At 56.8% G+C, this 26,708-nt stretch overlaps 2 protein-coding genes across 5 annotated transcripts in view; one reads left to right on the plus strand and one right to left on the minus strand.

Annotated features, from left to right (window-relative positions):
* The window catches only part of TAF4B (TATA-box binding protein associated factor 4b), a 50,855-nt gene extending 40,287 nt beyond the window's left edge, over window positions 1-10,568 (plus strand). For all 3 annotated transcript variants that reach the window (XM_036418570.2, XM_045574420.1, XM_045574421.1), the window contains one exon: window positions 9,004-10,568. In XM_036418570.2, coding sequence (XP_036274463.1) covers window positions 9,004-9,171 — 168 coding nt within the window. In that variant the 3' untranslated portion in view covers window positions 9,172-10,568. The remainder of the gene's footprint in view (window positions 1-9,003) is intronic.
* A 6,317-nt stretch (window positions 10,569-16,885) lies between these two features.
* The window catches only part of KCTD1 (potassium channel tetramerization domain containing 1), a 42,334-nt gene continuing 32,511 nt past the window's right edge, over window positions 16,886-26,708 (minus strand). For both annotated transcript variants that reach the window (XM_045574394.1, XM_036418572.2), the window contains exons 3-5: window positions 21,343-21,487; window positions 18,714-19,019; window positions 16,886-17,679 (exon numbers count right to left, since the gene is read on the minus strand). In XM_045574394.1, the coding sequence (XP_045430350.1) occupies window positions 17,521-17,679; window positions 18,714-19,019; window positions 21,343-21,487 (610 nt within the window). In that variant the 3' untranslated portion in view covers window positions 16,886-17,520. The remainder of the gene's footprint in view (window positions 17,680-18,713; window positions 19,020-21,342; window positions 21,488-26,708) is intronic.

Below are 26,708 nucleotides of genomic sequence, written 5' to 3' on the forward strand. Positions count from 1 at the left end.
TCTTCTTACTAGTAAAGACCATCAGAATTAGATGCCTTCAGCTGGCAGGCCCAGCACTGTACCTTCACTCACCATCTCCCCATCAGGCCTGTGTCATAGCTAGTCTCCCAGATCCGGGCAGCCTTCCTCTCCAGGCCATTGTGCGAATGCAAGTACCGATACCAAGCTGTTGGAACTGGTGAGAGAGAGGCAGCCATCGGGACACGTGGTGAGGTGCGTGCATGCCAGGGGAGAACCCCTGCGCTCAGCGTCTGCCGTCCCGGTGAGCCTGCTAGGTGCCCAGTGGTCTGGAGCCTGCTGAGCTAGCCAGTGCAGGGTACGAGACCACTTGCTGATCTGCCTGCTGCCGTCGCAGAGAAAGGACATGTCTGGGTTTGAAAAGCAGCACTGGCCTCATGTGATGTGGAACGGGGACTGTCCCCTCCCAAAGCCAGGCTCCGCTCAGCTGCCTGACAGGCCTTCCTCATCCAGGGTCTCCTTCCTGCCTTTCCAGCAGCTCCCTCACTGCCAGCACTCCCCTGGCACATGAGCCTTGTGGCTCCTCAGACTTCCTGTTTAAGCATTTATGTAAGCATTCCTCCCTGGTTCGGTAACATAAAATTTTATATTTAAAACTAGAGGCCCGATGCACGAAATTCATGCATAGGCAATCAGGGTCCATCTGTGGGCCACTGGCAGGGTGATGGGGGGCAGCTGGTGGCACCTGCTTTGGCCAGTCTGGTGCTGCCCGCACACCGCCCCATTTCTCGCTGCCACCACCCATGCGGGGAGACCAGAGGGGTGATGGGGGTGGGGGCACTCCCGCCGGCACCTGCCTTGGCAGTCCTGTGGGCTTTGGGCAGCTCCTACGTTGGGTGTCTGCACCCTGGTGGTCAGTGCACGTCATAGTGACCGGTCATTCTGCCGTTTGGTTGATTTGCATATTAGGCTTTTATTATATTTAAAATGTTTATTTTCACAAAAATAATGGATTTATTGTAGAAAGTAATCACATCCACATTTTTACAAAATTCACAGTACAGTAATATTTCTGTTAATCTCTTTTACATAATGACATAATGTGTACATCTTACCCCTGTCTTCAGATGTTCCACACGTTTCGTTGACGTATTGTAATTTATCCATCTCCATATGTTTCCATTTCCAACATAACGTGGTGGCAGCTCCGAGGCAGCGGGGAGATGAGATCGTGGTTACGAGCTGAGTAATGCTTGGGAACAAGCCATCCAAAGGCTGTGTTTTTCTTCCAGATTTATGTGCCTTAAAGCGAAGGATGACAGAGTCTTACTGTAAATGCTCGGAAGCCCGTAGATGGCTCATTTCACTGTTTGTTCCGTGCTATTCCTGGGCACTGGACACCTGGTTGTACGGCAAACAAGGATGAGATACCAGTTAAGTGCCAAGCACTATAAAATATTCAGAGGCACCAATCCTTGCCTCCTGGCCAGTGAGGAAGTTCAAGGTATTGGCCCTCACTGGATGCCTGTGCTGGTAGTCAGACAATGCACTGCTAACCACCCGGGAGCCACACCGCATCTCGATTTGGTGTGTGTGTGTGTGTGGCACTGGAGAAAGGTGCCACCTGTGTTGATCTTAAAGAACTTGAGTAATGTGGTCCAGGGATGGGACGAGGTCTGCGGGAGAGGACGCTGTGGGGAGGAGGAGGGAGCTGTTCTGTGCCTGGTCACAGTCTGAGTCGGAGGAGGGAGTGAGAGGAGACGGCGGCAGCTTCGGTCTGCTTGTGGAGGCTGTGCATCCCGCTTGGATGCTGGACCTGGTCCTGGAGGAGGATGTGCCATGGAGTGTTGTAAGCAGGAAAACGGTGTTATTGGATTATTTATTATTTTAGTGTAATATTCATACTGGTCACAGCGAGGATTCTGACCTTTAAATAAGAAAGAAGAGGAGGAGGAGGAATATGACTAGAAAGGTGGTGAATGTGTGGTATTAGGTCTAGTAATAATTAATGTCGTTTTCTAATACTTTTTTAAATCGAATTTATTTAAACAATACAACAAAATTTATTTATTTATTTATTTAAAAAAAAAATATATTTTTATTGATTTTGTACAGAGAGGAAGGGAGAGAGATAGAGCACATGTGTCAAACACAAGGCCCGAGGGCCAAATCCGTCCCGCCAGGCCTTGCAATGTGGCCCGCACCGCGCTGTCATCACTGCACTCCGCTGCGTTTCCATCACAATGACAGTTTATGACTGTTCAGTAAACCATTCGGCCCGCGATTTAGGCTGGATTTTAGATTTTGGCCCCTTCTCTGATTGAGTTCGACACCCCTAAGATAGAGAGTTCGAAACATCGATGAGAGAGAGTCATCGATCAGCTGCCTCTTGCACACCCCCTACTGGGGGTATGCCCGCAACCAAGGTACGTGCCCTTGACCGGAATCGAACCCGGGACCCTTCAGTCCCCAAGCCGACACTCTATCCATTGAGCCAAACCGGTCTCGGCTCAATACAACAAAATTTAATCAACAATATAGTTGCCGTTGTTTTTTACTACTTGTGCCCAACGCTCAGGAAGCATTTTAATCCCTCTGTTGTAAAATTCTTGTGATTTTGATGCAAAAAATTCGGTCAATGCATTTTTGAGGCATTCTTCATTATTAAATTTTTTTCCAAGAAGAAAGTTTTGCAAAGAACGAAACAAATGGTAATCGGAAGGGGCAATATCAGGAGAATATGCAGGTTGAGGGAGAACTTCCCATTCCAACTGGCGCAGTTTTTCAGCAGTGATTCTTGCAGTATGCGGTCGTGCGTTATCGTGGTGAAGAATTACGCCCTTCCGATTAATCAGCGCGGGTTCTTTTTCTCTTAAAGCTTGGGCTAACCTTTCCAATTGGGCACTATACACTGCACTTGTAATGGTTTGGTTAGATGGTAAAAGTTCATAATGAAGAATTCCTTTAAAATTCCACCAAACACACAACATCACTTTTTTCGCATGCAAGTCAGGTTTTGGCGTGGGCTGCGGAGCCTCATTTTTGTCCAACCATTGAGGCCGCCTTTTCAAATTAACATACAGCACCCATTCTTCATCTCCGGTAACAATTTGCTCTAAAAACGGCAAACGGTTTTTGACGAGAGAGGAGCGAACTGCAAATTGTGACTCTTTGATTACGGTTGTTGTCGGTCAACTCATGAGGAACCCATTTTCCAAACTTTTGGACTTTGCCAAGTGCACGCAATTGATTGGAAATTGTTTTTTGTGAACAATTTAAAGTTGTCGCAAGCTCTTGGGTAATTTGAGGATTTTGCACCAAAAGAGCTTGAAGAGCTTCTTGATCAAAATTGGACACACGGCCTTGATCACTCTTGTCATCTAACGAAAAATTTCCCTCGCGAAATTTCTCAAACCAATGCTGGCATTTTCTGGCGCTAACTGCATCTTGACCAAGAGCACTACAGATGTTTTTTGCAGCCTCACTTGCTTTTCTTCCTAATTGGAACTCGTAAAGCATGCAGTGCCGAATATGCTCTTCATCCGCCATCTTCTTAGCCCTAGTTTTGCAACAAAAACCAAACCAAACACAAACTTTTTCAAGCAAAACTTGTTAATTGCACTTCACACGTTCTGTAGATACCACGTGTTTGAAGGTTCTGTCAATACAAGTCAACGCCAAGCAAGATTTTAAACGAGTTAAAAACGACATTAATTATTACTAGACCCGATACATTTTGTTGGAGACCTCACTAGGAAATGGGAAATGAGTCTGGAATTTAAGAAGGCATTCTTGTGGGTAAAGATGGGGTCATTACCGTAGAACAGCCAGCATTATCTTTATTGCTCTCTTACACAGCTGGTTAGAACTCAGAGCCCGTGGCTCATGTCACATCAGTCTAGTTTGACATGTTACTTTTATAAAAGACTTAGAAGTGACAGGATTCCCCGATTAACATGCAGGCTTGTCAGTGTTCTGAAATAACTCAGAATAAAATGAAGGTAATCAGGGCGAATCTGTTGCTTAAAAGTCCTGCTTGTTGGCCAGCAGAGGGCAGTCAGCCTCGTTCGGTCTTCTCCTCCGGGCTGTCATTCCGGCCGGAAGCTTGGTCTTTGGAGCAGAGGTGTCTGTGTTCTTGTCACACAGGCCAAGCACCAGGGCGCTGTTTGGTGACCCTGCTCCCGGGGCTCAGAAGAGGTTTGGTTTTTCTTTTGAAGCCATTTCTTCATTTCACTCCTGCTCCCGTGCCCAGTTCTTGCTTTCTTTCCCCTTATAGCTGCCGAGGTGGCATGGGCTCAGAGCGAAGCCAGGCAGGCGGTGTGAGAAACAGATGCAGCTTTCCCGCCCTCTTACACATCGCCTTTCTGTGCCTGGCTACCTGTCAGGTCTCAGGAACGCAGACTGTGGGCTGGATCCTGCTGTTTGGGAGCAGAGTAGGGGAGGTTGCCATTAGCATCCAGAGACCCTGTTGATAACTGTGGTCGCTTCTGTCAAGCCGAGAGCTGCTGGCTGTGGCTGGAGGAGCTTGTGGGGAACTCCCGTCACGGGGCATGCCTGTCCCGGGTACGCCCTCCACTCGCTGCCGCGTGTGTGACATGCCCGTTAGTTAGTGGTTAGCTTTAGGCATTCAGAGCTCCACTGCATTTAAAAATGCCACTGGGACAGACAAGGGGGTGTGGGGAGGATGAGGGGGGACTGAGGGGATGAAGGAGAGTGGCAGGACAGACGAGCTCTAAGGTAGCCGGGACTTGAGAGAATAGGGTGGCGGGAAGAGCCATGCTAAGGAGCTTGGGAGAGGACTCGGTGGGCGGAAGAGGACTCGGTGGGCGGAAGCTGACCATGAAAGGGCTTTACCTGTGCACACCGCCACCCCTTCCTGTGGTCAGTGGAGAGGTGGCTGATGGTCTGCTGGTCTCTGTGAAAATGGCAAGCGGACTGTCCCAAAACGCAGGCCCGGGAACAAAAGGCTGCTTTCCAGGCGGTCACTGGGGGGAGGCTGCTGTCACCGCGGGCCAGTGGGAAGCTGAAAGGCCCTTCTGTCGGCGGCGTGTCCCGGTGGCTTCATTTAGAACCCTGCCCCGGGCGCTGCCGCATCCTGTCGGCGTGACCTGCTTTTCAACCCTGTGCCGGCAGCTGCCACGTGGCTCTGCCCCGGCCCTTCAGGCTTGTCACGTGACACGCGTGACCTGTGACCCCTTTGTTCCTTTCCCAGATCATTAGGCCTTTGTACATGTTTTCTGCTTAACAATTGTGCTTTGTTTCCTTTTCTCTTTTTCCCTCTTTACTCCCCCTTTTACTTCCCACCTAACCAAGGGTTTGGCTACGTGCTTCTTCTGTTGGAAGTATGTCACATGGGCCCAGGCCGAGGCTCTGATTTTCCAGTGAGAACATCACCAACACACCTCCCACACCTTCCTCTCCCTCGGGCCTCTGTCCTCCCTCTGCCAGGCCTGTTTACCTACAGAGAAATGGGCTCAAACGGCTTATATTCCCGTGTCTGCCGCCTCCACCTAGCATTTCTGTGATGCTCCCAGCTTGCTGCTGCTGTGTGGTGTCCCATTTGTGTGACTGCTCACTGTTATCTGTTCTACTCTTTTTTTTAAAAAAATATATTTTATTGATTTTATTTTACAGAGAGGAAGGGAGAGAGATAGAGAGTTAGAAACATCAATCAGCTGCCTCCTGCACACCCCTACTGGGGGGGGATGTGCCCGCAACCAAGGTACATACATGCCCTTGACCGGAATCGAACCTGGGACCTTTCAGACTGTCGGCTGACAGCTCTATCCACTGAGCCAAACTGGTTTTGGCTATTCTACTCTTAATGGGCTTTGAGTGGTTTCTGGTTTGGGATTGGCATGTCCCAAACTAGAAACATGTCTTTAGGGGGACAGAGGACATGTTCCTGGGCATTTACATTGAGGTAGAATTGCCCAGCAGAGTGCGTCCACCTAACCGTTTAATTGCACAATTCATATAAAACACTAAATGACTGATTTGGGGAAAACTCCAGGTAGAAAACATTTGTGAATATATAGAGACTCAGTTTTAGCATAATGTAACCAATTTTTGACTAAGAGAAATTCTCTGCTTAATGTACTGTATAACTTTAAACAGATAATTCCAATCAGCAACAGAATTGCCACTCACTGCCCATGACACCCCTGCTTCACTCTCTTCCTAATGTGCACTTTTTAATCCGAGCTGGTGGGCCATTCTGCAGAATCTCATGGAAAGGTTTCCATGCTGGTCATGTATAGTAGGGGAGATGACCCCTGCGTTACAGCACCTCCAGGGGGCAGTGCGGGCAGGGAGGAGGCGGCTGGAGCCTGACGCCACTCCTGGCTGACATCGCCTGTGTCTGTACAAATGGCTCATGACCAACAGCCTGCAGGAGCGGCAAGCCACACTTTGTTCCAGGTTCCACCTAAGGCATGCAGAAATGTGGTGACATCACGTTCCCCCAAACTGAATAGTATCTTCTAAGGAAATTTTATTTGACCATTAGATAGATGCCCCCAGGCATTCTGTGAATATGTATAGATTGTTGACTTGATCAGGCCGTTGTTGGCTCATAGGTTAGAGCTTCGCCCCTCAGACGGAAGGGTCTCTGGTTCGATTCAGGTTAAAGGCATGAGCCTTGTCAATCAGTGTGTGTATTGCACATTGATGTTTCTCTCTTTGTGTTCTTCCACTCTAAAAATCAGTGGAAAAAATGTCCTCTGGTGAGGATTTAAAAATTTTAAAAAATTGACTTGTTTGGACCATAGTGATTTCGGAGATCATGTGAAGGCCTTTCCTCCCCTCCATTAAAAAAAATGTAGAGGGAATAATGATAATGGATGGTCACAGAAGTATACAATAGTAACTGAACCAGGTCTGCTTCCTACGTCAGGGGAGCATCTCCTGTGTAAGTCTTCGGGGGAGAAAGGAAGTTCCCACCCGATCAAGATGTTTTTGAAATGAAATGTGGCACAAAAAAAAAAAAAAAAAAAAAAAAAAAAAGAGAGAATTGAGGACTTTTCCATAAAACTACCCTTTGTCTAGGAATTCTGTATTTTTTATTTTTTCTTCCAATCTTTTTATTTATTTATTTATTTATTTATTTATTTATTAATATATTTTATTGATTTTGTCAGAGAGGAAGGGAGAGAGATAGAGAGTTAGAAACATCAATGAGAGAGAGTCATTGATCAGCTGCCTCTTGCATACCCCCTACTGGGGATATGCCCGCAACCAAGGTGCATGCCCTTGACCGGAATCGAACCCGGGTCCCTTCAGTCCCCAAGCCGATGCTCTATCCATTGAGCCAAACCGGTTTCAGCCCAATCTTACTTTTTAAATAGTGGAAGGTATACATTGATATTTAGAACACTGTCTTAATATAGGTGTATTGGGTTTCATTCATTTTTTTATTAAATGTATTGGGGTGACATTGGTTAATGAAATGTTAAAGGTTTCAGGTGTACAAACCTAGGACACACCACATGGGTATTGCCTGTGTGCCCACCGCCTGAAGTCAGATCTTCTGTCACCTTGTATTTGACCCCCTTTCCATTTACTGCCACTCACGCCCCTCTGATAACCACCATGCTGTTGTCTGTATCTGAGGTTTCTGTTTGTTTTCCTTATCTGTTCGTTTGTTGCTTTCAGCTTTATAGCCCACATATGAGTGACATCATAAGGTTCTTGACTTTTCTGTCTGACTTACTTTGCTTAGCACGGTATTCTCAAGGTCCACGCTGTCCCCAACGGCAGCAGTTCATCTTTTCTCATGGCTGCATCGTATCCCATAGTATATACCTTGTGTGCCGGTTAAAAATGCGGATTTTGTAATCAAAGAAAACACAATAATTTCAAGAGAAACATAAAAAATGCTTTATTCAAAGTATGTCCATCGCTAGCTACACATTTCCTCATCTTCAGGTGATTTGTAGATACCGTCACAATAGAACTCAAGGAGCTTCTCAGGACAAGGGGAGCTATGGAAGCTGACTTGTTTTGACCCTAATGTTTTGGAGACCGTAGCGTGGGACTTCCTCCTCTCCATCAAAACAAAACAAACAAAAATGTGAGGGAATGATTAGAGTTTGTGGCTCTAAAAGAGTAGTAACGGAACAAGAGGTATTTGGGACCTAGTGCGGTGGGATCTGAACTGCTTACGTCTTTCCCTTTTATTTCTATAACTAGCAGCCCGGTGTGTGAAATTCATACACAGGTAGGGTCCCTCGGCCTGGCTTCCGATCAGGGCCCTTCTGGGCCAATCAGGTTCCCCGCATCCCTGCCTCCTCCTTCCTTCACTCCCTCAGCACCCCACTGCCTCCGGTTGCCCGTCAATGTTCCATGCCACCCCCGTCACAGCAAGTGATCGAACTCCCGTTCTCCCTGTCGAACTCCCAAGGGGACACTTTGCATATTAGCCTTTTATATATATAGACTAGAGGCCTGGTACACAAAATCTAGAGACCTCAGCCCAGCCTGCGCCCTCTCACAGACTTGGACCCTGGTTCCCTACCACCCACCTGCTTGCTGCTCCTTAGTGCTGCCGCAGAGACGGGAGAGGCTCCTGCCACCGCCTCTGCACTTGCCGGCTGTGAGCTGGGCTTCTGGCCGAGCAGTGCTCCCCGTGGGAGCGCACTGACCACCGGGGGCAGCTCCTGCATTGAGCGTCTGCCCTGGTGGTCAGTGCACATCATAGTGACTGGTCGTTCTGGTTGCTCTGCCGTATGGTTGCTTAGGTTTTTATTATATGGATAATGTGCAGAAGACCGCCCGCATTCAAAGTGGGAGCTCTGACAGGGCTTACCTGCACACGCCCCTGTGGAGTCACCTCACTCAAAACTGTTGGCCTCCCCGTTATTCCCGAAAGTCGTGTCCCAGCCCTTCAGAGAGGACAGGCTGTGCGGCAGAGAAGTTGGTAGGAAGCTGCGCGTGGCCCGGGAGCCCAGGATGTGGGTCCTGAGCTGGGTGAGCAGCAGGCGGGGCCTTGCGGCACTGACCAGTGGCTGAGCTTATTGTAACCCGTTCTCCCTTTCCTCTGTTCAGGGCTTGAAGGACAAACCTCTGGCTCCCGGGACCTGCGGCCTGGCAGGCAGCAGGCAGCTGCCCCGCCCGCGGGCCACGCGGGTCTGCCTGCGGGACCTGGTGTTCTGCATGGAGCAGGAGCGGGACATGAAGCACTCGCGCGCCCTCTACCTCGCGCTTCTCAAGTGAGGCCTCCTCCCGCCGAGGGCGAAGGCTCGGCCCGGAACTCCCTGTGGGGCTCAGCACCGGGCCCTTGTTTACAGTCAGGAACTTCCGTTACTTACGTGCACCTGGGAACCGGCCGTGACGGTCACACAGGCGCAGGCATGCTCCTGTGCGGGGACCGCTGGGCAGAGCCCTGCCCTCGGCTGTGCTCGCCGCACTGCCAGCCGGGCGGGCTCTCCCGGCGTCCCAGCACCGCTGGCGGGGTGCCGGGCGGGGCCGCTGGCGGTGTCTCCCCAGGGCTCTGTGGAACCCGTTGCTTAGCCGCCTCCTGATGCTGAAGGTGACCAGCCACAGGGGTAGGCCGTGCCACTGGCCGCTGAGTCCCGTGTCAGACGGGGCCCGGTGGGACCTAGGGGACCGTGTGCTGAGCTGCTGTCCTCCGTTCACATGATGCGGCTGCGGCCACAGGAGGCCAGCTCGCTGGGGAAAGCTGACGGTGTAGCTGCTGACATACCTCACTGCAGACGGAGAAGGCGGAGCGGACCAGGGCTGAAGGCCCGGCCACACTGAGCAGGGAGGAGGAAGAGGAGCAGAAGCCAGAAGTGGCCGCCTGTGCCTGCGGCAGGGCAGGGCAGGGCAGGGGGCGAGTCGGGCCCAGAGCTCAGGCCGTGTTTTGTTGACAGAAAACAGCCAGCCTGAGCAAAGGGTATGTTCGCAATGTTCGAATCTGCAGTCTCCAAAACCAAGTTCTCTGTTCTGTGATCGCTTTAACCTCAAGGACAGTTTTGTAAACTCTTTTAGTTGCCCTGTGTTTTAGGCACCTTGTTGCATTAAAGAAATCCTAATTGCTGACGTAAAGGTTTTAACAGGACTCTGGGGGGGCTCTAGACCCAGTGCAGGGCTGGCAGCTCTTGGGCTCGGCTCCACGTGCAGCTGAGAAGCATGTTCTAGGCTCGCCCACGAGGCTGATTTCACTTAAGCAGACCCTGCTTTGTTTTGCTGTTTTGTTTTAAATGCCACCGTGTGGCTGCTGACAAATGGTCGCTGTAATCAGTCACAGGGGGAGAGTACACTCCAAGAAAGTCCCACAGAAGTGGGCCAGCGCTGCCTCTAACCCAGAGGACTCAGGGGAAAGCCCTCCAGTGGGGCCTCCGCCCTCCTCCGGGGATTGTCACGGCCACACCGCTCAGGCGAGCCTCAGAGTGGCCCGTCTTTCGTTCCAGAAGTTACTGTGGACGTGCTATAAACTATGTATATGTTAAGAGTACTTTACGAAGAGATCTATACCTAAATTTTTTTTGTATATTTAAATGCTTAACTTTATTTTTTTGTGGCATATTCTCATATTTGTGTATAATCTTATTGATCAGATGTTTGAAATTATTTCAAATACTTCATTAAAATAATTATTTTATTAGAAGGATAACTGTTTGGTCTCTACATTTGAAACCAGTATCCTTACCCTGGCCAGTGTGGCTCAGTGGTTGATCATCACCCCATGAACAGGAGATCACAGCTCAGTTCCCGTTCAGGGCACAGGCCTGGGTTGTAGACTCCATCCCCAGTAGGGGGCATGCAGGCCGGTCATGATCCTGATCATTGATGTTTCTCTCTCCCTCTTGCTCTCTGAAATCAATAAAAATAAGTCTAAAACCCCAAGATCTTAAGTGGTCAGTCTGGAGTGGGGGCTGGCCGTGCTGGTCTTTGTTTGAACACGCCAACTTGGGTCCAGACTCCCTGCAGACCCAAGTGTGACTGCAGCCCTTTCTTTGGAAAAGCTGTGCCTTAGCTAAGGCCGGGACCCCTCGCCCTTCTCCTACAGGGGCTGGGAATTTCTCAGGAGTCTGCCCTCCTCCTCCTGGCAGCTGCGGTCACCTCCCATGTGTCTCTCGGTCCCTGTCTGCTCCTCTTCCGTCTCCTTTCTGCCACAAAATGGGGCTCCTGACTCACAGATAATGGGAGGTTGGGACAGATGGACGTCCCCCCCCACCCCGCCATTGGCTTATGGTGTGTGTGAGGACTGCAGTGCCCTCGCCATTTCTCAGTGAGTTAGGTCTTTTATGCTAACGTGTGACTTAATGCAGCAGCTCCTTCGCCTTTTGGAAGTGGGTCTGTGCGGGGACTTGACTTCAAGGTTATTGCTTCTGAGTCAACTCCAAGATGGAGCTCTCGTTTGCCTGAGATTCCTGCTGCGTGTGAGTGGGAAGTCCGACGCTGTTTCCTGTGGGTTCAACGTGCTCAGCAAGAGGGGCTGCAGGCACCGTGTGTCCGTGACCGGCCCCAGGGCGGGTCCCAGACCGCTCCAAGCAAAGTCCCTGGGGCAGTGGGGCAACCTGAACATGGACACCGTGAGTGTGTGTGTGACTGCGTGTGTTTGAGTGAGCGTGTGTGTGTCTGAGTGTGTGTGTGACTGTGTTTGAGTGTGTGTGTGTGTGTGTGTGTGTGTGTGTCTGAGTGTGTGAGTTTGAGTGTGTGTGTTGTATGAGTGTGAGTATGTGTGTGTGTGTGTGTGTGAGAGAGAGAGAGATTGTCACAGAGATTCTTGGCCCTTCTGGAGGAGTCTGGTCTTAGGCGACTTCAGGCTGCGGTGCGCGGGTGCATGTCCGGATGGCTGCCATGCATTCTCAAAGGCTCAGCAGAGACACCCGGAGCAGGTGAGCAAATGCGGGAGATGTTCGCCCACTGGGCCGAGGCGAAGGGCGCCGGTGGGTCTGGGCTGTCACTCCGGCTCCCGGGGGCTTGGCTGTGCTCATGTGGAAGTCCGGGCCGGAGCGGCTAACACGGAAACCACGGCAGATCTCAGGAAACATTCTGCCTGCAGCGTGACCCTGAAAATGAGCCGCTCCCGCGCGAGTGGACAAGTTGAGGCAAACCCTACCGCCCTCTCTGCAGCGGCCGCCAGGGAGAGGAGACAAAGGCTATTTTGTGTGGAAGATGAGCTCATCCATCAGCCTCGCTCAGGCCGAGAGGCGGCGGGAAGATCTGTTTCAGTTTCTTTCTTCCGCCCGTCCGGTCGTTTGATTAACCCGCAGTCCTTTCCCGCCTCGCCTACGCAGAGCGGGCAGCCCGTCTACACCGCACAGCGCTGGGATTTGGGGTGCGACCAGGCTGGAGGGCCCCCGGAATACAAGCCAGACTTAGGTTTGTTTTTCTGGCAAACACTCTGCTTTACAAAGGACAGAATTGAAGAATCTATTTTAAAATACTGTATTTTTCGGACCATAAGACGCACTTTTTCCCCCCCAGAAGTGGGGGGAAAAAGTCCCTGCGTCTTATGGTCCAAATACAGCCTACACATATACCTTTAAAATAAAGTTTTTTTACTTGCCCGGCTCTGTGTGGTCTCTGTGTGCTTGCCCGGCTCTAAAATGGTTCTAAATGCTGCTGTTTACTTTACAGGGTTGATTACATGTGTTTATGACTGTGATGTTGGGTTTTAATGCACATAAAATATTTTAGGACACTATTGTTTCAGAATCTTTTTTTCTTCATTTCCCTTCTCTAAAAACTGGTGCGTCTTATGGTCCGGAGCGTCTTATGGTCCGAAAAATACGGTAATATATTTTATGTTTAAAGTCAGGCAATTTGTCAAATTAAAAAAAGGTAATTTAAAAGAAATTCATTACAAATTCATCTAGACTCTAGATTTCTAGAGAGTAACAAATACACACACAGGTGTTGCTGGCAGTGTGTGGGCTGCCGAGGGGTCATTTGGAAAGCTACTACACTTTTAGAGACCCTTTGAGGGATCCAGGAAAACGTGACACGAGCAACACTCAACCTGTTTGTCAGTCCGGGGTGCCGCTCTGAACCCTGAGTCCGTGGGGCCTGGGCGTGGCCGTGGCCAGGCCTGGCTCCGCATCCGGGCTCCTTCATTGATTGGCTGCCCAGCTCATTCGGGTCTTGTCTGTCCTCGCTGTGTCCCCGGCCGGGGTGCCACAGGTGACCCCTGTCCCTGGCTGTCTCGGAGAAGCAGGCTTCGATTTCAGTGCTTTTCTGTTGTGCTTGGCTTCCCACTGGATTGGTTTCTGTTCTGGCCATTGCTGTGTTTGCTCTCCTGCGGGCTTTGGGTTTCACTGGCCGCTTTTCCAGTTTCTGGAGGTGGGACTGGGGTTCCCGGTGGGAAGGGCCGTCTTCTCTGGTGCCGGTGTGTGTGCTCCTGAGGCAGAATCCCCCGTGTAGCTCACTGCTTCCCATTGTCCTTTCCGTGTCTCCCGTGACCCGGGGTAGTTTTAAAAAAATGTACGATTTCCTTTTCAAATCTTTGTGGAGGTTGCAGAGAGAGACCTTTTTGTTAGTGACTTCACATTTAATACCTTTGCGGTTAGAAAACAGCCTTGTTGTGACTTAGCTGGTTTCTTTTTATTTTTTAAATATATTTTATTGATTTTTTTTACAGAGAGGAAGGGAGAGGGATAGAGAGTTAGAAACACTGATGAGAGAGAAACATCCACCAGCTGCCTCCTGCGCACTCCCCACTGGGGATGTGCCCACAACCAAGGTTCATGCCCCTGACCGGAATCGAACCTGGGACCCTTAAGTCTGCAGGCCGACGCTCTATCCATTGAGCCACACTGGCCAGAGCTGGCTTGTTTCTTTCTTTATGTCTTTAGGGTCGTTCAAGTCATCTGTTTCCTCACCGGTCTCTGCACTTTCTGGATTAATTGTGGAGAGAGCTGTGCTGAAATCGCTGGCAATCATTGTCATCTGCCTGGATCTCCTGACAATTTCTTCCACTTGTAGTTCCCATGGCCTCATGCTCTGTTGCTGTGAGAGACGGTGTTCTCTCGTCCTCTATGACTGTGAACTGCGCCTTTTCACCAGTGCTCCATCTTAGAACATTCTGCTTCAAGTAAGAGGTATAACGAGTTAGTTTTGTGAACATGTAACCCACGGAACAGAATTCCAACACTTTAGGTGGTAATAGATGTTAGAGACCAGATATTTGAGACTATGACTTTGAGGAAAAGGGTAATTTAAATAAAGAAGCCGTGTTTCAGCTGAAGATCAGCAGGTGAGAAACGTCATCGCGGGCCCCTGAGCAGCTGTGGCCTCCTGCCGGCCGGTGCCTTCCTCTGCCCCCGGGAGGGCCAGCCTCACTCCCGCTGCCCCAGCGCGGCCTTCAGACGCCCTTGGTCCCAGCCCGGGCGCAGGCCGTGCCCTCTGGCCCGGCGCCTCTCCCAGCGCCTGTGCCGCTTCCGAGACCAGGATTTGTTTTCAGCGTTTACCGAGAGGAGCTGCTTACCAGTGACAAGGTCGGATGGCACCCTTCTCATGGCTTCGGGGTCCTGAAGCCGTCAGTAACCCCAGCCTCACGGTGGTGAGCTGCCGTGGTGACTTTCGTCTGGAGTCTGTGACGGATGCACCGCAGCTGCCAATGGCAGAGTGACCGCGCTCTGGTGTGGCGCCGGGATTCAGACGGAACCGAGCCCAGGCGCGGCCCCTCTGGCCCATGTCCGCTGGTGATGCTCACAGGCACGCGCACACGTCCTGTGGGTGACCTGACCCCTCTGCCCCCCGCGCCCCCAGCGTGAGGGCAGCTGTTGGTCACTATTGGCAGGCGTATGCCAGGGCTTTACTCTCTCCAGTCAAATGGCATTAGGCCTAAGCGTTTGCCTCCGATTTTCATTTATAACATGTATGTCCTCCAACAATTTAACTCTGTGCCGTCTCACGAGTCCACCAGATGGGATTCTTCGAGAATGCCTGAAACGGCGTTGCTGTCCCATCACTTGCAGATGTCTTCCTCGGCCTGTGCGTTTGGGAGGATGAGCTGGCTCCGCCATCGGCGTGTCTAGAGATTTCCCAGAACCAGGGTTTCCAGCTTTTCCAGAAAAACAAGAGGGCAAGTGGCAGGCGCTGCTCCCTGTGGGGGAGCCTGTGGCACTGGGGGGCTGCCCGGGAACGGGGCACACCCGCTCTCGCTTGCCTCGCCTAGTGGGTGTGACTCACTGGGCCCTCGGAGGACCTGCACTGGTCACCCTGCACCCAGCGATGTCTTCGGCTTCAGCGCCGAGCCAGGGCGGTTGTGATGGACGGCATGGGGAGCAGCCAGCTCGCTGCCACCGCCCGCCTGGCTGCTCCCGCCGTCAGCTCTGCGGGCCCAGAACGCCCACTGGCCCGCCCTCCGAGGCTCTCCAGCTCCTGCACAGAGTCGCCCCAGCCTGGCGCTCAAGACCCCCGCTCCGTCCAATTCCACCTTCCCTTTCTAGAATGTTCACTCTTCCCCATGATCCAGCCGCACCCCACACCATCTCTGCCCCTGCGCGGTCTTCGTCTCAGACGCAGGAAGTTCACGGCCGCGGCAGAAGCCGGCAGCAGGCGTCCCAGGGACCGAGTGTTGGGGCATCTCTGTGTCTGGGGTGAGAAGAGCCACTCACAGCTTCCGTTCACTTCGGAAGCAGAGACATTGTCACGACTCCTGTCCTCTGCTCAGACTTTTCATTTAAAAAAGGAAGTTCAGGATGGAAAGAGCCGTCACCACCAGAGCGTGTCTGCGGCAGAAACAGTGTCACCTGCCTGTCCATCTCCCGCTGTGCCGCGTCTACCTGTCCATCAGCATCATTCCACGTCTACCTGTCCATCAGCATCATTCCACGTCTACCTGTCCATCTCCCGCCGTCCCACGTCTACCTGTCCATCTCCCGCCGTGCCACGTCTACCTGTCCATCTCCCGCCGTCCCACGTCTACCTGTCCGTCTCCCGCCGTGCCAAGTCCGCTGTGTGTCTGGAAGGAGGCGGCGGTGGTGGCAGGGCTGCGGAGGAGCCTGGAATTGCTAACCGCTCAGCCAAGGGCTTTGCCCCCAAGTGGTCCTGGGACCCCGTTTCCTACTCGCTGGCCAATGAGGAGGATCGTCTGGCCCTGAGATTCCCCTACTCCTCCCGGAGCCACCGAACCCTGCTCCGGGTCTCCAGGACAGGCTGCCGATAGGTCCCAGGTGGCTGAGAAGTCGCTGTCACTCCCCCAGCAGGGGGTGCTCTCTCCGTCCCTCTAACCTGGGCTGGCTCCGGTCTGCCGCACCAGCGGCCGCTGCAGAGGCCTGGGGCAGGTCCCGGCCCACCCTCAGGGGACCTTGGCCGCCGGCCTCTGCTGCCTCCCTCCTGGAGGCCCTGAGTGTGCGACACTGCCCCCTGGAGCCCGGCTCCCGTGCCGTGCGGGCCCAGGCCAATGCCCATGGCAGCCCCGGGGCGCCACCGTGACATCCCGGCCAGTCCCCGAGAGGACGCGTCACCGGGTGAGCTGCTGCCGGAAGCGCTGTGCTGGGTGCTCTGCTCTGCAGCCGGGAGCGGACACTGGGAGCGCTCGGAAGGGCGGTCCCTCCCGTGCCCAGTGTGGGCTAACAACGCGGGGCCACCCTGGCTGGGCCGCGCTGTGTAGACAGGGGACCGCATCCTCCCCCGTCAGGGGGTTTTGACCTCCGGCCTCTCTTTTTAGGTCTCTTTTTAAAAACATATACAGTTTTATTGATTTCTGTAGGAAGGGAGAGAGAGAGAGAGACACATCCATGATGACAGAGAATCATGGATCGGCCGCCTCCTGCACGCCCCCCACTTGGTTGTGGGGATGGAGTCCACAACCCAGGCAGGTGCCCCGACCGGGAATCGAACCCTGACCTCCTGGTTCGTAGGTCTGACACTCAACCACTGAGCCACGCCGGCTGGGCCTCTTTTTGATGCTCCACACAGAACATTTAGAAAAGGAAAAGGTCACTTTAATATGGCTTCACCCCAACAGGCCTTCTTTTTTAAACAGAGTTTATTGTATTTAATACATTATAAAATTTGAAAAACCGTAGGAAAGCAGCAGACTCAAACCGGTGTGCCTCTAACAAGTACTAATTCTGGGCCCTTTGCGGAACGGATCGGCCGAGGACCAAGAAGCGCCCACACCTGCGAGCGAGGGGCCAGCAGGCCACTCTGCATCGAGGGCGCCCGGCGTCCGGGCCGACACCCTCCGGCCCGCCCCGAGGACCCCCGGCTGCCAGGAGCGGAGGCCGGGTGTTGTGTTGGAAAAAAAGAAAACAGAGGAAGAAGGATGAAGAGGGGAAACGCAGGCGGGCGGCTGTGAGAGGCCCGGCCGTGGCTGGTTCCCCGTCGGACGCGGGGCCCGGACCCCCCGCCGTCACGGCACCGACTGCAGCTCCCCTCCCTTTTCCTTGCGCTTCCTACCTCTGGACGTATATATATATTTATATATTTTTACACCTGGAGGCTATCACCTATTCCAATTGCTCCCATGTGAATACAGCGTGGTCTCTACGGATAGAACGGTCTCTGAGTCACCGCTCGTCCGGGACGTCCCGGCCGCACAGGAGCTCCCTCCTCGGGGTGCGGCCCGCCGGGCGTGGGGGTGCCTCCTGTCCGCGGGGCCGCTCAGTCCAGGGGCTCCTGCTTTATCCGGATGACGGAGGGCCCGCGGGGCGGCCGCCGCAGCTCCCGCCTCAGCACGAACTCGCTGAACTGGGAGGAGTCCACGCCGCCCCCGCAGGAGCCCACCAGCTCGAAGCCCCGCTGCTGCAGCCGCTCCAGCACCTGCGGACACACACACACACACACACACACACACACTGCGTTAGCCGCAGGGGCCGCCCCCTCCCCCTCCCGTGCGAGTCCCGGGCGGCCTGGCCACGCTCCGGTGCGGGGCTGGAGCGGCTGGGTTATCCCACACCCCCCCCTCCTCCTCTCTGCGGACCACACTGTGCCCGGCCCCTCCATTCCCGCATCGGGAGCTCCACCCTCCCCCCTCTCTGCAGGCGCACCCGGCTCAGGGCTGACCCAGGACACGCCTGTGGGATGTGGAGGGGGAAAGGGTCACCCACCCCAGGACGGCTCCCGCTCCGGGGGAGGCCCGCGCAGGCCGGGGAGGGCGGGCACCGGGGCGGCGTCCACGCCGGGGAGGGCGGGCACCGGGGCGGCGTCCACGCCGGGGGGGGGGGGCCCCCAGGCCGGGGAGGGCGGGCACCGGGGCGGCGTCCACGCCGGGGGGGGGGGCCCCCAGGCCGGGGAGGGCGGGCACCGGGGCGGCGTCCACGCAGGGGGAGGCCCGCAGGCCGGGGAGGGCGGGCACCGGGGCGGCGTCCACACAGGGGAGGCCCGCAGGCCGGGGAGGGCGGGCACCGGGGCGGCGTCCACACAGGGGAGGCCCGCAGGCCGGGGAGGGCGGGCACCGGGGCGGCGTCCACGCCGGGGAGGGCGGGCACCGGGGCGGCGTCCACGCCGGGGAGGGCGGGCACCGGGGCGGCGTCCACCCCGGGGGAGGGCGGGCACCGGGGCGGCGTCCACGCCGGGGAGGGCGGGCACCGGGGCGGCGTCCACGCCGGGGAGGGCGGGCACCAGGGCGGCGTCCACGCCGGGGGGGGCGGGCACCAGGGCGGCGTCCACGCCGGGGAGGGCGGGCACCGGGGCGGCGTCCACGCCGGGGAGGGCGGGCACCGGGGCGGCGTCCACGCAGGGGGGGGCCCGCAGGCCGGGGAGGGCGGGCACCGGGGCGGCGTCCACACAGGGGGGGGCCCCCAGGCCGGGGAGGGCGGGCACCGGGGCGGCGTCCACGCCGGGGCCGCACGCACCTGCACGGAGTTGAGGTGGCAGTAGCCGTTGAGCGGGAACCGGATGACGTGTGTGGAGTCGTGGTTCCAGCCCGCATTGACCGAGTTGCACATCACGTCGCCGATCTCGGGGAACACGTCCTCGATGAGGGACTTGTCCCCGCTGAGCGTGATCCGCTCCCCCAGGTCGGGGGCCACCCGCACCACGAGGCACTCGCAGGGCCTGCAGATGCGGCCCGCCTCCCTGTCCTGCTTCCAGCGCTCCAGCTCCAGCAGCATGGGCTGCAGCTGGAAATACCTGGCCTCTTCGTACAGCAGCGTGTAGTCCTGCGGGAGACAGCACACGCGTGACGGTGCGCGCACATGCATGTCACACTGCGTGCGCACGGCACGGTGCACACACGTCAGAGCGCACACACATGATGTCACACTGCGTGTGCACGTCACAGTGCACACACGTCAGAGCGCACACACATGATGTCACACTGCGCGTGCACGTCACAGTGCACACACGTCAGAGCGCACACACATGATGTCACAGTGCGTGCACACGGCACGGTGCACACACATGCCAGAGCGCACACACATGATGTCACAGTGCGCGTACACATCATGGTGCACACACGTCAGAGTGCACACACATGATGACACAGTGCGCGCGCACACGTCACGGTGCACACACGACAGGGACCGAAAGCGGCCCTCACAGGAGCTGAGCTTTCCATCTGCTGCTTCGATCATGGGATCGGGGGGAGCGTGTCCCCTCACGCACACCCGCACAGGGTCCGTCTGCATTCGCACGTCCGTCCGGGACTAGACAGGAGCTGAGTGTCAGGGCCCCGGCGGGCCCTCTCCTGAGGGTTCACAGGAATGAAGCCCTGTGGCCCCCAGCCCAGGGACTTGGAGACGCTGCACTGGGCAGCAGGATTTCCGAACTGCTGGCTGTCGAGTCAGCACCCGGTGTGCCGGGAGCCCCACGGGAAGCCGGCTGCTACAGGCAGTGGGCTTGGACCAGACAGGACCGTTCCCCGGGAGGGAACACACACACGTGTCCTCAAAGGCTCACGTTTCCCTAAACGGGAGGTCCTAAGGACCCGCCGAGGGCCTTGTCGGGGGGACGAGAAGGGATAAACCAAAGAGTGTGTCTGCTAACATGCACAGCCACGGGCCCGGGCAAAAGGGAGTGAAGGGACTGGGCAGGGCTGGAAGTGTGTGGTATCTGTACTATTGCCAACAGTAAAACATATGTTTTAAAAAAGAATCAACTAAATACAAGTAGAACTGATAAAGAACTCCTTAAGCCATCTAAAATCTGGGTCAACATACTGCAATCGGTGGCTTCCCTATAGACCAGCAGGAACCAGCTAGGACGGGAAGAGACACCACATTACCGTGAACAACCAAACCAGAACCCCGAGGAGTGAGCCTGACCGGGACCGGCACCGCTCGCTGCCCACAGCTCCGAGGAGAGGCTGGGGGGGCAGCCCGCGTCCAGCTGGGCACCCAGGGCTGGGGGTCCGGGCCCCTCCTTCCTCTGCATGTCAGCGCCAGCCCCTTCCCGCCCACAGGCTTTAAACGGAACTGGGCCCGTTCATGGCGTCCATTGGCTCCTGGAGCTCGGGCTGCCCCTGCCCTGCCCTGCCCTGCCCTGGGCTGCGCCCCTCCATCGGCTGCGCCCCTCCATCCCCTCCATCGGCTGCGCCCCTCCATCCCCCGCCATCCCCCTCCTTCGGCTGCGCCCCTCCATCCCCCTCCATCGGCTGCGCCCCTCCATCCCCTCCATCGGCTGCGCCCCTCCATCCCCCTCCATCGGCTGCGCCCCTCCATCCCCTCCATCGGCTGCGCCCCTCCATCCCCCTCCATCGGCTGCGCCCCTCCATCCCCCTCCATCAGCTGCGCCCCTCCATCCCCTCCATCGGCTGTGCCCCTCCATCCCCCTCCATCGGCTGCGCCCCTCCATCCCCTCCATCGGCTGCGCCCCTCCATCCCCCTCCATCGGCTGCACCCCTCCATCCCCCTCCATCGGCTGTGCCCCTCCATCCCCCTCCATCGGCTGCGCCCCTCCAACCCCCGCCATCCCCCTCCTTCGGCTGCGCCCCTCCATCCCCCTCCTTCGGCTGCGCCCCTCCATCCCCCGCCATCCCCCTCCTTCAGCTGCGCCCCTCCATCCCCCGCCATCCCCCTCCATCGGCTGCGCCCCTCCATCCCCCTCCATCGGCTGCGCCCCTCCATCCCCCTCCATCGGCTGCGCCCCTCCATCCCCCTCCATCGGCTGCGCCCCTCCATTGGCTGCGCCCCGCCATCTGCTCTCTCGGGAAAGGGTGCGGCCCCCTGGCTGCAGGCAGGAGGGATGGCTCTGTACTCTCCTCTTCACAGTCTCCGTGAAGCCGAGGCGCCTCTCCTCCCTCCGCCTCGTTAGGACGCCGGAGTCAGGTGTGGGATTAGCTCACGTGAGGGGGGGTTGGGCTCCTTACGTAGCGAGTGGACCCCTGCTGCTCACGCAAGTCCTGACGGCCACCTGCCCTATTTCACCGGGCCCTCCGAGCTGGTGCGCGTGGAAACGCACAGCGTCAGAGAGACGCGGGAGGGGAGGGGGTGCGTGAGAAGGAACCGCGTGTGTGTGCCGCTAAACGTAACACGAATCCCTCACCTTGAAATCGTCGGGGAGGAGGAGCTTGGACGTCCGCAGGAAGTTCAGGATGTATCTGAACATCTGCCCGTCTCTGTCGATGAAGTAGTGCTGCTTGAGGCTGTCCAGCACGATGGGCTCCGTCCCGTCGAAGAGCCTCCCGATCCTGTGGGCGGAGAGAGAGAGGGACAGGACGGCGTTAGGACCGGGGGCCTGTGTGTCCGCCGGGCGGCCGGGAGGGCGGGCTCGGTCCCGTCGAAGAGCCTCCCGATCCTGTGGGCGGAGAGAGAGAAGGACAGGACGGCGTTAGGACCGGGGGCCTGTGTGTCCGCCGGGCGGCCGGGAGGGCGGCGGCCGGACCGGGGCCCCGGGCGCGGCCAGGGCGCCATGAGGGGCCGTCCCTGCCGAGGACCCTCAGGACGGGCGTGCACAACCTCAGGCTTCCGCCAGCCGGTGCTTTCCCTCCCGGCTTTTCCCTGTAAGAGCGCGCTCCCACGTGTGGCTGTGGCCGTGCTGCCCTGTGTCCTCCGTGGTCCTTACACAACTCCTCTGCCGCTTACAAACGCCAGTGCTGCTGGCCCCCGTGGCTCAGGGGCCGAACGTCGACTAGGAACCCGGAGGTCAGGGTTGGACTCCCAGTCGGGGCACAGGCCCGGGTTGCGGGCTCCATGCCCATTAGGGGGTGTGCAGGAGGCCACTGATCCAAGATTCTCATCGTGGATGTTTCTCTCTCTCTTTTCCTCCCCCTTCCTCCCTGAAATCTCTCTCTATAAAAGCCTAGCACTGTCCCACCAGGAGCTATGATGTGCACTGACCACCAGGGGGCAGGTGCTCAGGGCAGGAGCCGCTGTCACTTGGCAGCTGTGGCTCTCGGGTGACCCACCTGGAACCAGGAGGAGGGAGCCTGATCTGGGGTCGTCACCAAAAACCCCCTTCTCGTCTGGGACCCCAGGGGACGCCAGAGCTGGTTTTCGGCCCGATCCCTGCAGCCAGGCCGATGGTGCACGAATCAGTGCTCCCGGCCTCTAGTCAGTAATAGTTAAAAAATGCTAGTGTTCCAAATGGTCTTTTAAATAAACTCTCCCTTCGGAGCTTTCTCCACCCGTGAGTCTCACAATGCCTCATTCAATTATAAAAAAACACAACTGAAAATATCGCTCCTCTCGGAGAATATGTTTTCCATTAGCAGCACCGAGTCTCATTCCTTAGGTCTGTCACAGCCAGGCCTCCTGTAAACAATACATAGTTGACCACCCAAAAAATGTGACCCAAAACTACATCAGACCACCCCAAAAACACGACCAGTCCTTAAACATCCGTGGCTCTGGGTGGTGGTTTTTAAAAAAATATATATATATTTTATTGGTTCTCCACAGAGAGGAAGAGAGAGGGACAGAGAGTTAGAAACATCAATGAGAGAGAATCATCGACCAGCTGCCTCCCGCACACCCCCCACGGGGGATGTGCCCGCAACCAAGGTACATGCCCCCGACCGGAATCGAACCCGGGACCCTTCAGTCCGCAGCCACACCAGCGAGGCTGATTACTCTTGTTTACGGAGCAAACAGTGCAAACCCGAGCTGAAGGAACTCGGGCTCCTCTGGTGGGGTGAGTTGGCTCCCGATGGCACCCTGCTCTCGGGTGCTCAGAACGGCCCGGAATTAGCTGCGGTGCAGAGGGTGGGCAGGGCCGGGGACCGGCTGCGTGTCCGTGGGTCACAGAGTTAGGGTGTCCCGGGTGTGCACTCCTCCACAGGCCCTGGCTTCTCACTGCCTGTGGCTCAGCCCCTGAGGGTCTGTCTTGTTTATCGTGTGGTCACTGGGTTATTGATCACTGGGTTATTGATCGTTCTGTGTGCTGCGGGTCACGGAGCCGGCGTGGGTGAGAGCCGGACGCAGTGGGATGAGTGGCGTTTATGTTCCTGGGATTCAGACCGAGCGCCAGGGCTGAGTGTGTGCCCGGGCGTGGAGCGCTCCACGGGGCACACGGGAAGTGCACCCGCTCCACGGACACGCACACACACACACGCACACACACACAGACACACACACACTCACACTCACACACACACACACACACACACAGGAAGTGCACCCGCTCCACGGACACACACACACACACACACACACACAGGAAGTGTTCCTCCCTCCATGGGGGGGACACACAGGAAGTGCACCCGCTCCACGGAGACACACACACACACACACACACACAGGAAGTGCACCCGCTCCACGGGGGGGGACACACACACACAGGAAGTGCACCCGCTCCACGGGGGGGGACACAGGAAGTGCACCCGCTCCACGGGGGGGGCACACAGGAAGTGCACCCACTCCACGGGGGGGGCACACAGGAAGTGCACCCACTCCACGGGGGGGGGCACAGGAAGTGCACCCGCTCCACGGGGGGGGCACACAGGAAGTGCACCCACTCCACGGGGGGGGCACACAGGAAGTGCACCCGCTCCACGGGGGGGGCACACAGGAAGTGCACCCGCTCCACGGGGGGGGCACACAGGAAGTGCACCCCTCCAGGGGGGGGACACACAGGAAGTGCACCCGCTCCACGGGGGGGGGGACACAGGAAGTGCACCCGCTCCACGGGGGGGGGGGGGACACACAGGAAGTGCACCCGCTCCACGGGGGGGGGGGGGGACACACAGGAAGTGCACCCGCTCCACGGGGGGGGCACACAGGAAGTGCACCCCTCCAGGGGGGGGACACACAGGAAGTGCACCCGCTCCACGGGGGGGGGACACAGGAAGTGCACCCGCTCCACGGGGGGGGACACACAGGAAGTGCACCCGCTCCACGGGGGGGACACACAGGAAGTGCACCCGCTCCACGGGGGGGACACACAGGAAGTGCACCCACTCCACGGGGGGGGACACAGGAAGTGCACCCGCTCCACGGGGGGGGACACACACACACAGGAAGTGCACCCGCTCCACGGGGGAGGGGGGACACACAGGAAGTGCACCCGCTCCACGGGGGGGACACACACACACACAGGAAGTGCACCCCTCCGGGGGGGACACACAGGAAGTGCACCCCTCCAGGGGGGGGGCACACAGGAAGTGCACCCGCTCCACGGGGGACACACACACACAGGAAGTGCACCCGCTCCACGGGGGACACACACACACAGGAAGTGCACCCCTCCAGGGGGGGGACACAGGAAGTGCACCCCTCCAGGGGGGGACACAGGAAGTGCACCCCTCCAGGGGAGGTGGGGACAGGGAAGCTGGCGGAGGCAGAGCACTCACATGCCCCAGCACGCGGGGCCTGGAGAGCATCCTGGAGGCACACAGCCCGTCCCGAGGACACGTGTCACGGGACCCCCTCAGAGGGGGAACTGAGAACCGCCAGCGGAGGAACAGGAATAGATCAGCCCGAGCTGGTGGCTGTCAGACCGCAGGGCGGCGGGCGGGCGTGTCTGCACCCCGCACCCCGCAGAGCGGACGGAGGGTGGGCCTGGGGGGGCAGACAGAGAGGCCGATGGGGAAGGGACGCAGGTAACACCTTCAACAGGAAGACGGAAAGAGAACAGGTGGACGGCCGGCGGCGGGAGGAGGGTTCGGTGAGAAAGGGCGGCACGTGACTGGTCTCTGCTGGGGGGGCTCAGGTCGAGGGCCAAGGAGCTTCCCAGTTACGTCTCTGTCCTAATGACTAACCTGCCTGGGGTAGAGCAATGGGTGTGTGCGCGTGTGCACGCACTGCCGTGTGTACGTGTGTGTGTATGTGTATGGTCATGTGTGTGCATGCACTGCCGTGTGTACGTGTGTTCGCGCGTGTGCATGCACTGCCGTGTGTACGTGTGTGTGTGTGTGTAGGTCGCGCATGTGCATGCACTGCTGTGTGTACGTGTGTGTTCGTGCGTGTGCATGCACTCTCGTGTGTGTACGTGTGTGTGCATGCACTGCCGTGTGTACGTGTGTGTTCGCGTGTGTGCATGCACTGCCGTGTGTACGTGTGTGTTCGTGTGTGTGCATGCACTGCCGTGTGTACGTGTGTGTGTTCACGTGTGTGCACGCACTGCCGTATGTACGTGTGTATGGTCGTGCGTGTGCGTGCACTGCCGTGTGTATGTGTGTGTTCGCACATGTGCATGCACTGCCGTGTGTATGTGTGTGTGTTCGCGCGTGTGCGTGCACTGCCGTGTGTACGTGTGTTTGTGTGTATGGTTGCGCGTGTGCGTGCACTGCCGTGTGTACGTGTGTGTTCGCACGTGTGCGTGCACTGCCGTGTGTACATGTGTTCGCGCGTGTGCATGCACTGCTGTGTGTACGTGTGTGTTCACGCGTGTGCGTGCACTGCCGTGTGTACGTGTGCGTGTGTTTGTGTGTATGGTCGTGCGTGTGCGTGCACTGCCGTGTGTACGTGTGTTCACGCGTGTGCGTGCACTGCCGTGTGTACGTGTTCACACGTGTGCACGCACTGCCGTGTGTACGTGTGTGTGTTTGTGTGTATGGTCGCGCGTGTGCGTGCACTGCCGTGTGTACGTGTGTGTGTTCGCACGTGTGCGTGCACTGCCGTGTGTACGTGTGTGTGTGTTTGTGTGTATGGCTGCATGTGTGCATGCACTGCCGTGTGTACGTGTGTGTGTTCGCACGTGTGCGTGCACTGCCGTGTGTACGTGTGTGTGTGTTTGTGTGTATGGTTGCGCGTGTGCGTGCACTGCCGTGTGTACGTGTGTGCGCGAGGGTGAGTGAGGTGTGAGGAGAGCGGGGTCAGAGCCGCAGGGAGGCAGAGCTGGGTGGAGGGGACGGCACTGTGGCCATGGGGACCCTCCCTCCTTCCGGCCGAGGTGAGAGGAAGGAAAAAGGGAAACGCTAAGTTCACACATGAAGCTTTTTGAATCGGGGGCTCAATGCGTATTCTCTGGCTGTGTGTGTGCGCGCACATGTGTGCACATGCATGTGGAAGCCCTTTTCACGTCCCGCGTGGTTCAGGGTCCCGGTTCAGGGTTCGGGTCTGGAGAAGGCCGCACAGGAATGAAGAGACTGGAAAAGATTTAATTTGGGGAGTGGGGCCAGGCGGGAGCCCACCCCCAGTGGGAGGACTCCTCCTCACTCTGGCTTTTCCGTCCCTTTTGTTGAGATTAAAATGATAGGATACACCCGTATGCCCTGGGCAGGAGACTCTAATCACAGCCAGTCAGTGAATTGAGGACTCACCGGTGGCTAGTCCTCAGCTACGTCTCTGTCCTAATGACTGAAACCTGCATGGGGTAGAGCAATGGGTGTGTGCCCGTTTGTGTGTGTGTGTGGTCGCTTCAGCTGCCAATGCCTCGTGATTAGCTCTGACCCTTCAGAGCAGCTGAGGCAGACCAGGCCTCCGGACTCCCCGTCCTCAGCTCTCTGTTCTTAAGACAATGATTGGCTTACG

Source organism: Pipistrellus kuhlii, unplaced genomic scaffold, assembly GCF_014108245.1.
Source record: "Pipistrellus kuhlii isolate mPipKuh1 unplaced genomic scaffold, mPipKuh1.p scaffold_m20_p_6, whole genome shotgun sequence".
Classification (NCBI taxonomy): Eukaryota; Metazoa; Chordata; class Mammalia; order Chiroptera; family Vespertilionidae; genus Pipistrellus; species Pipistrellus kuhlii.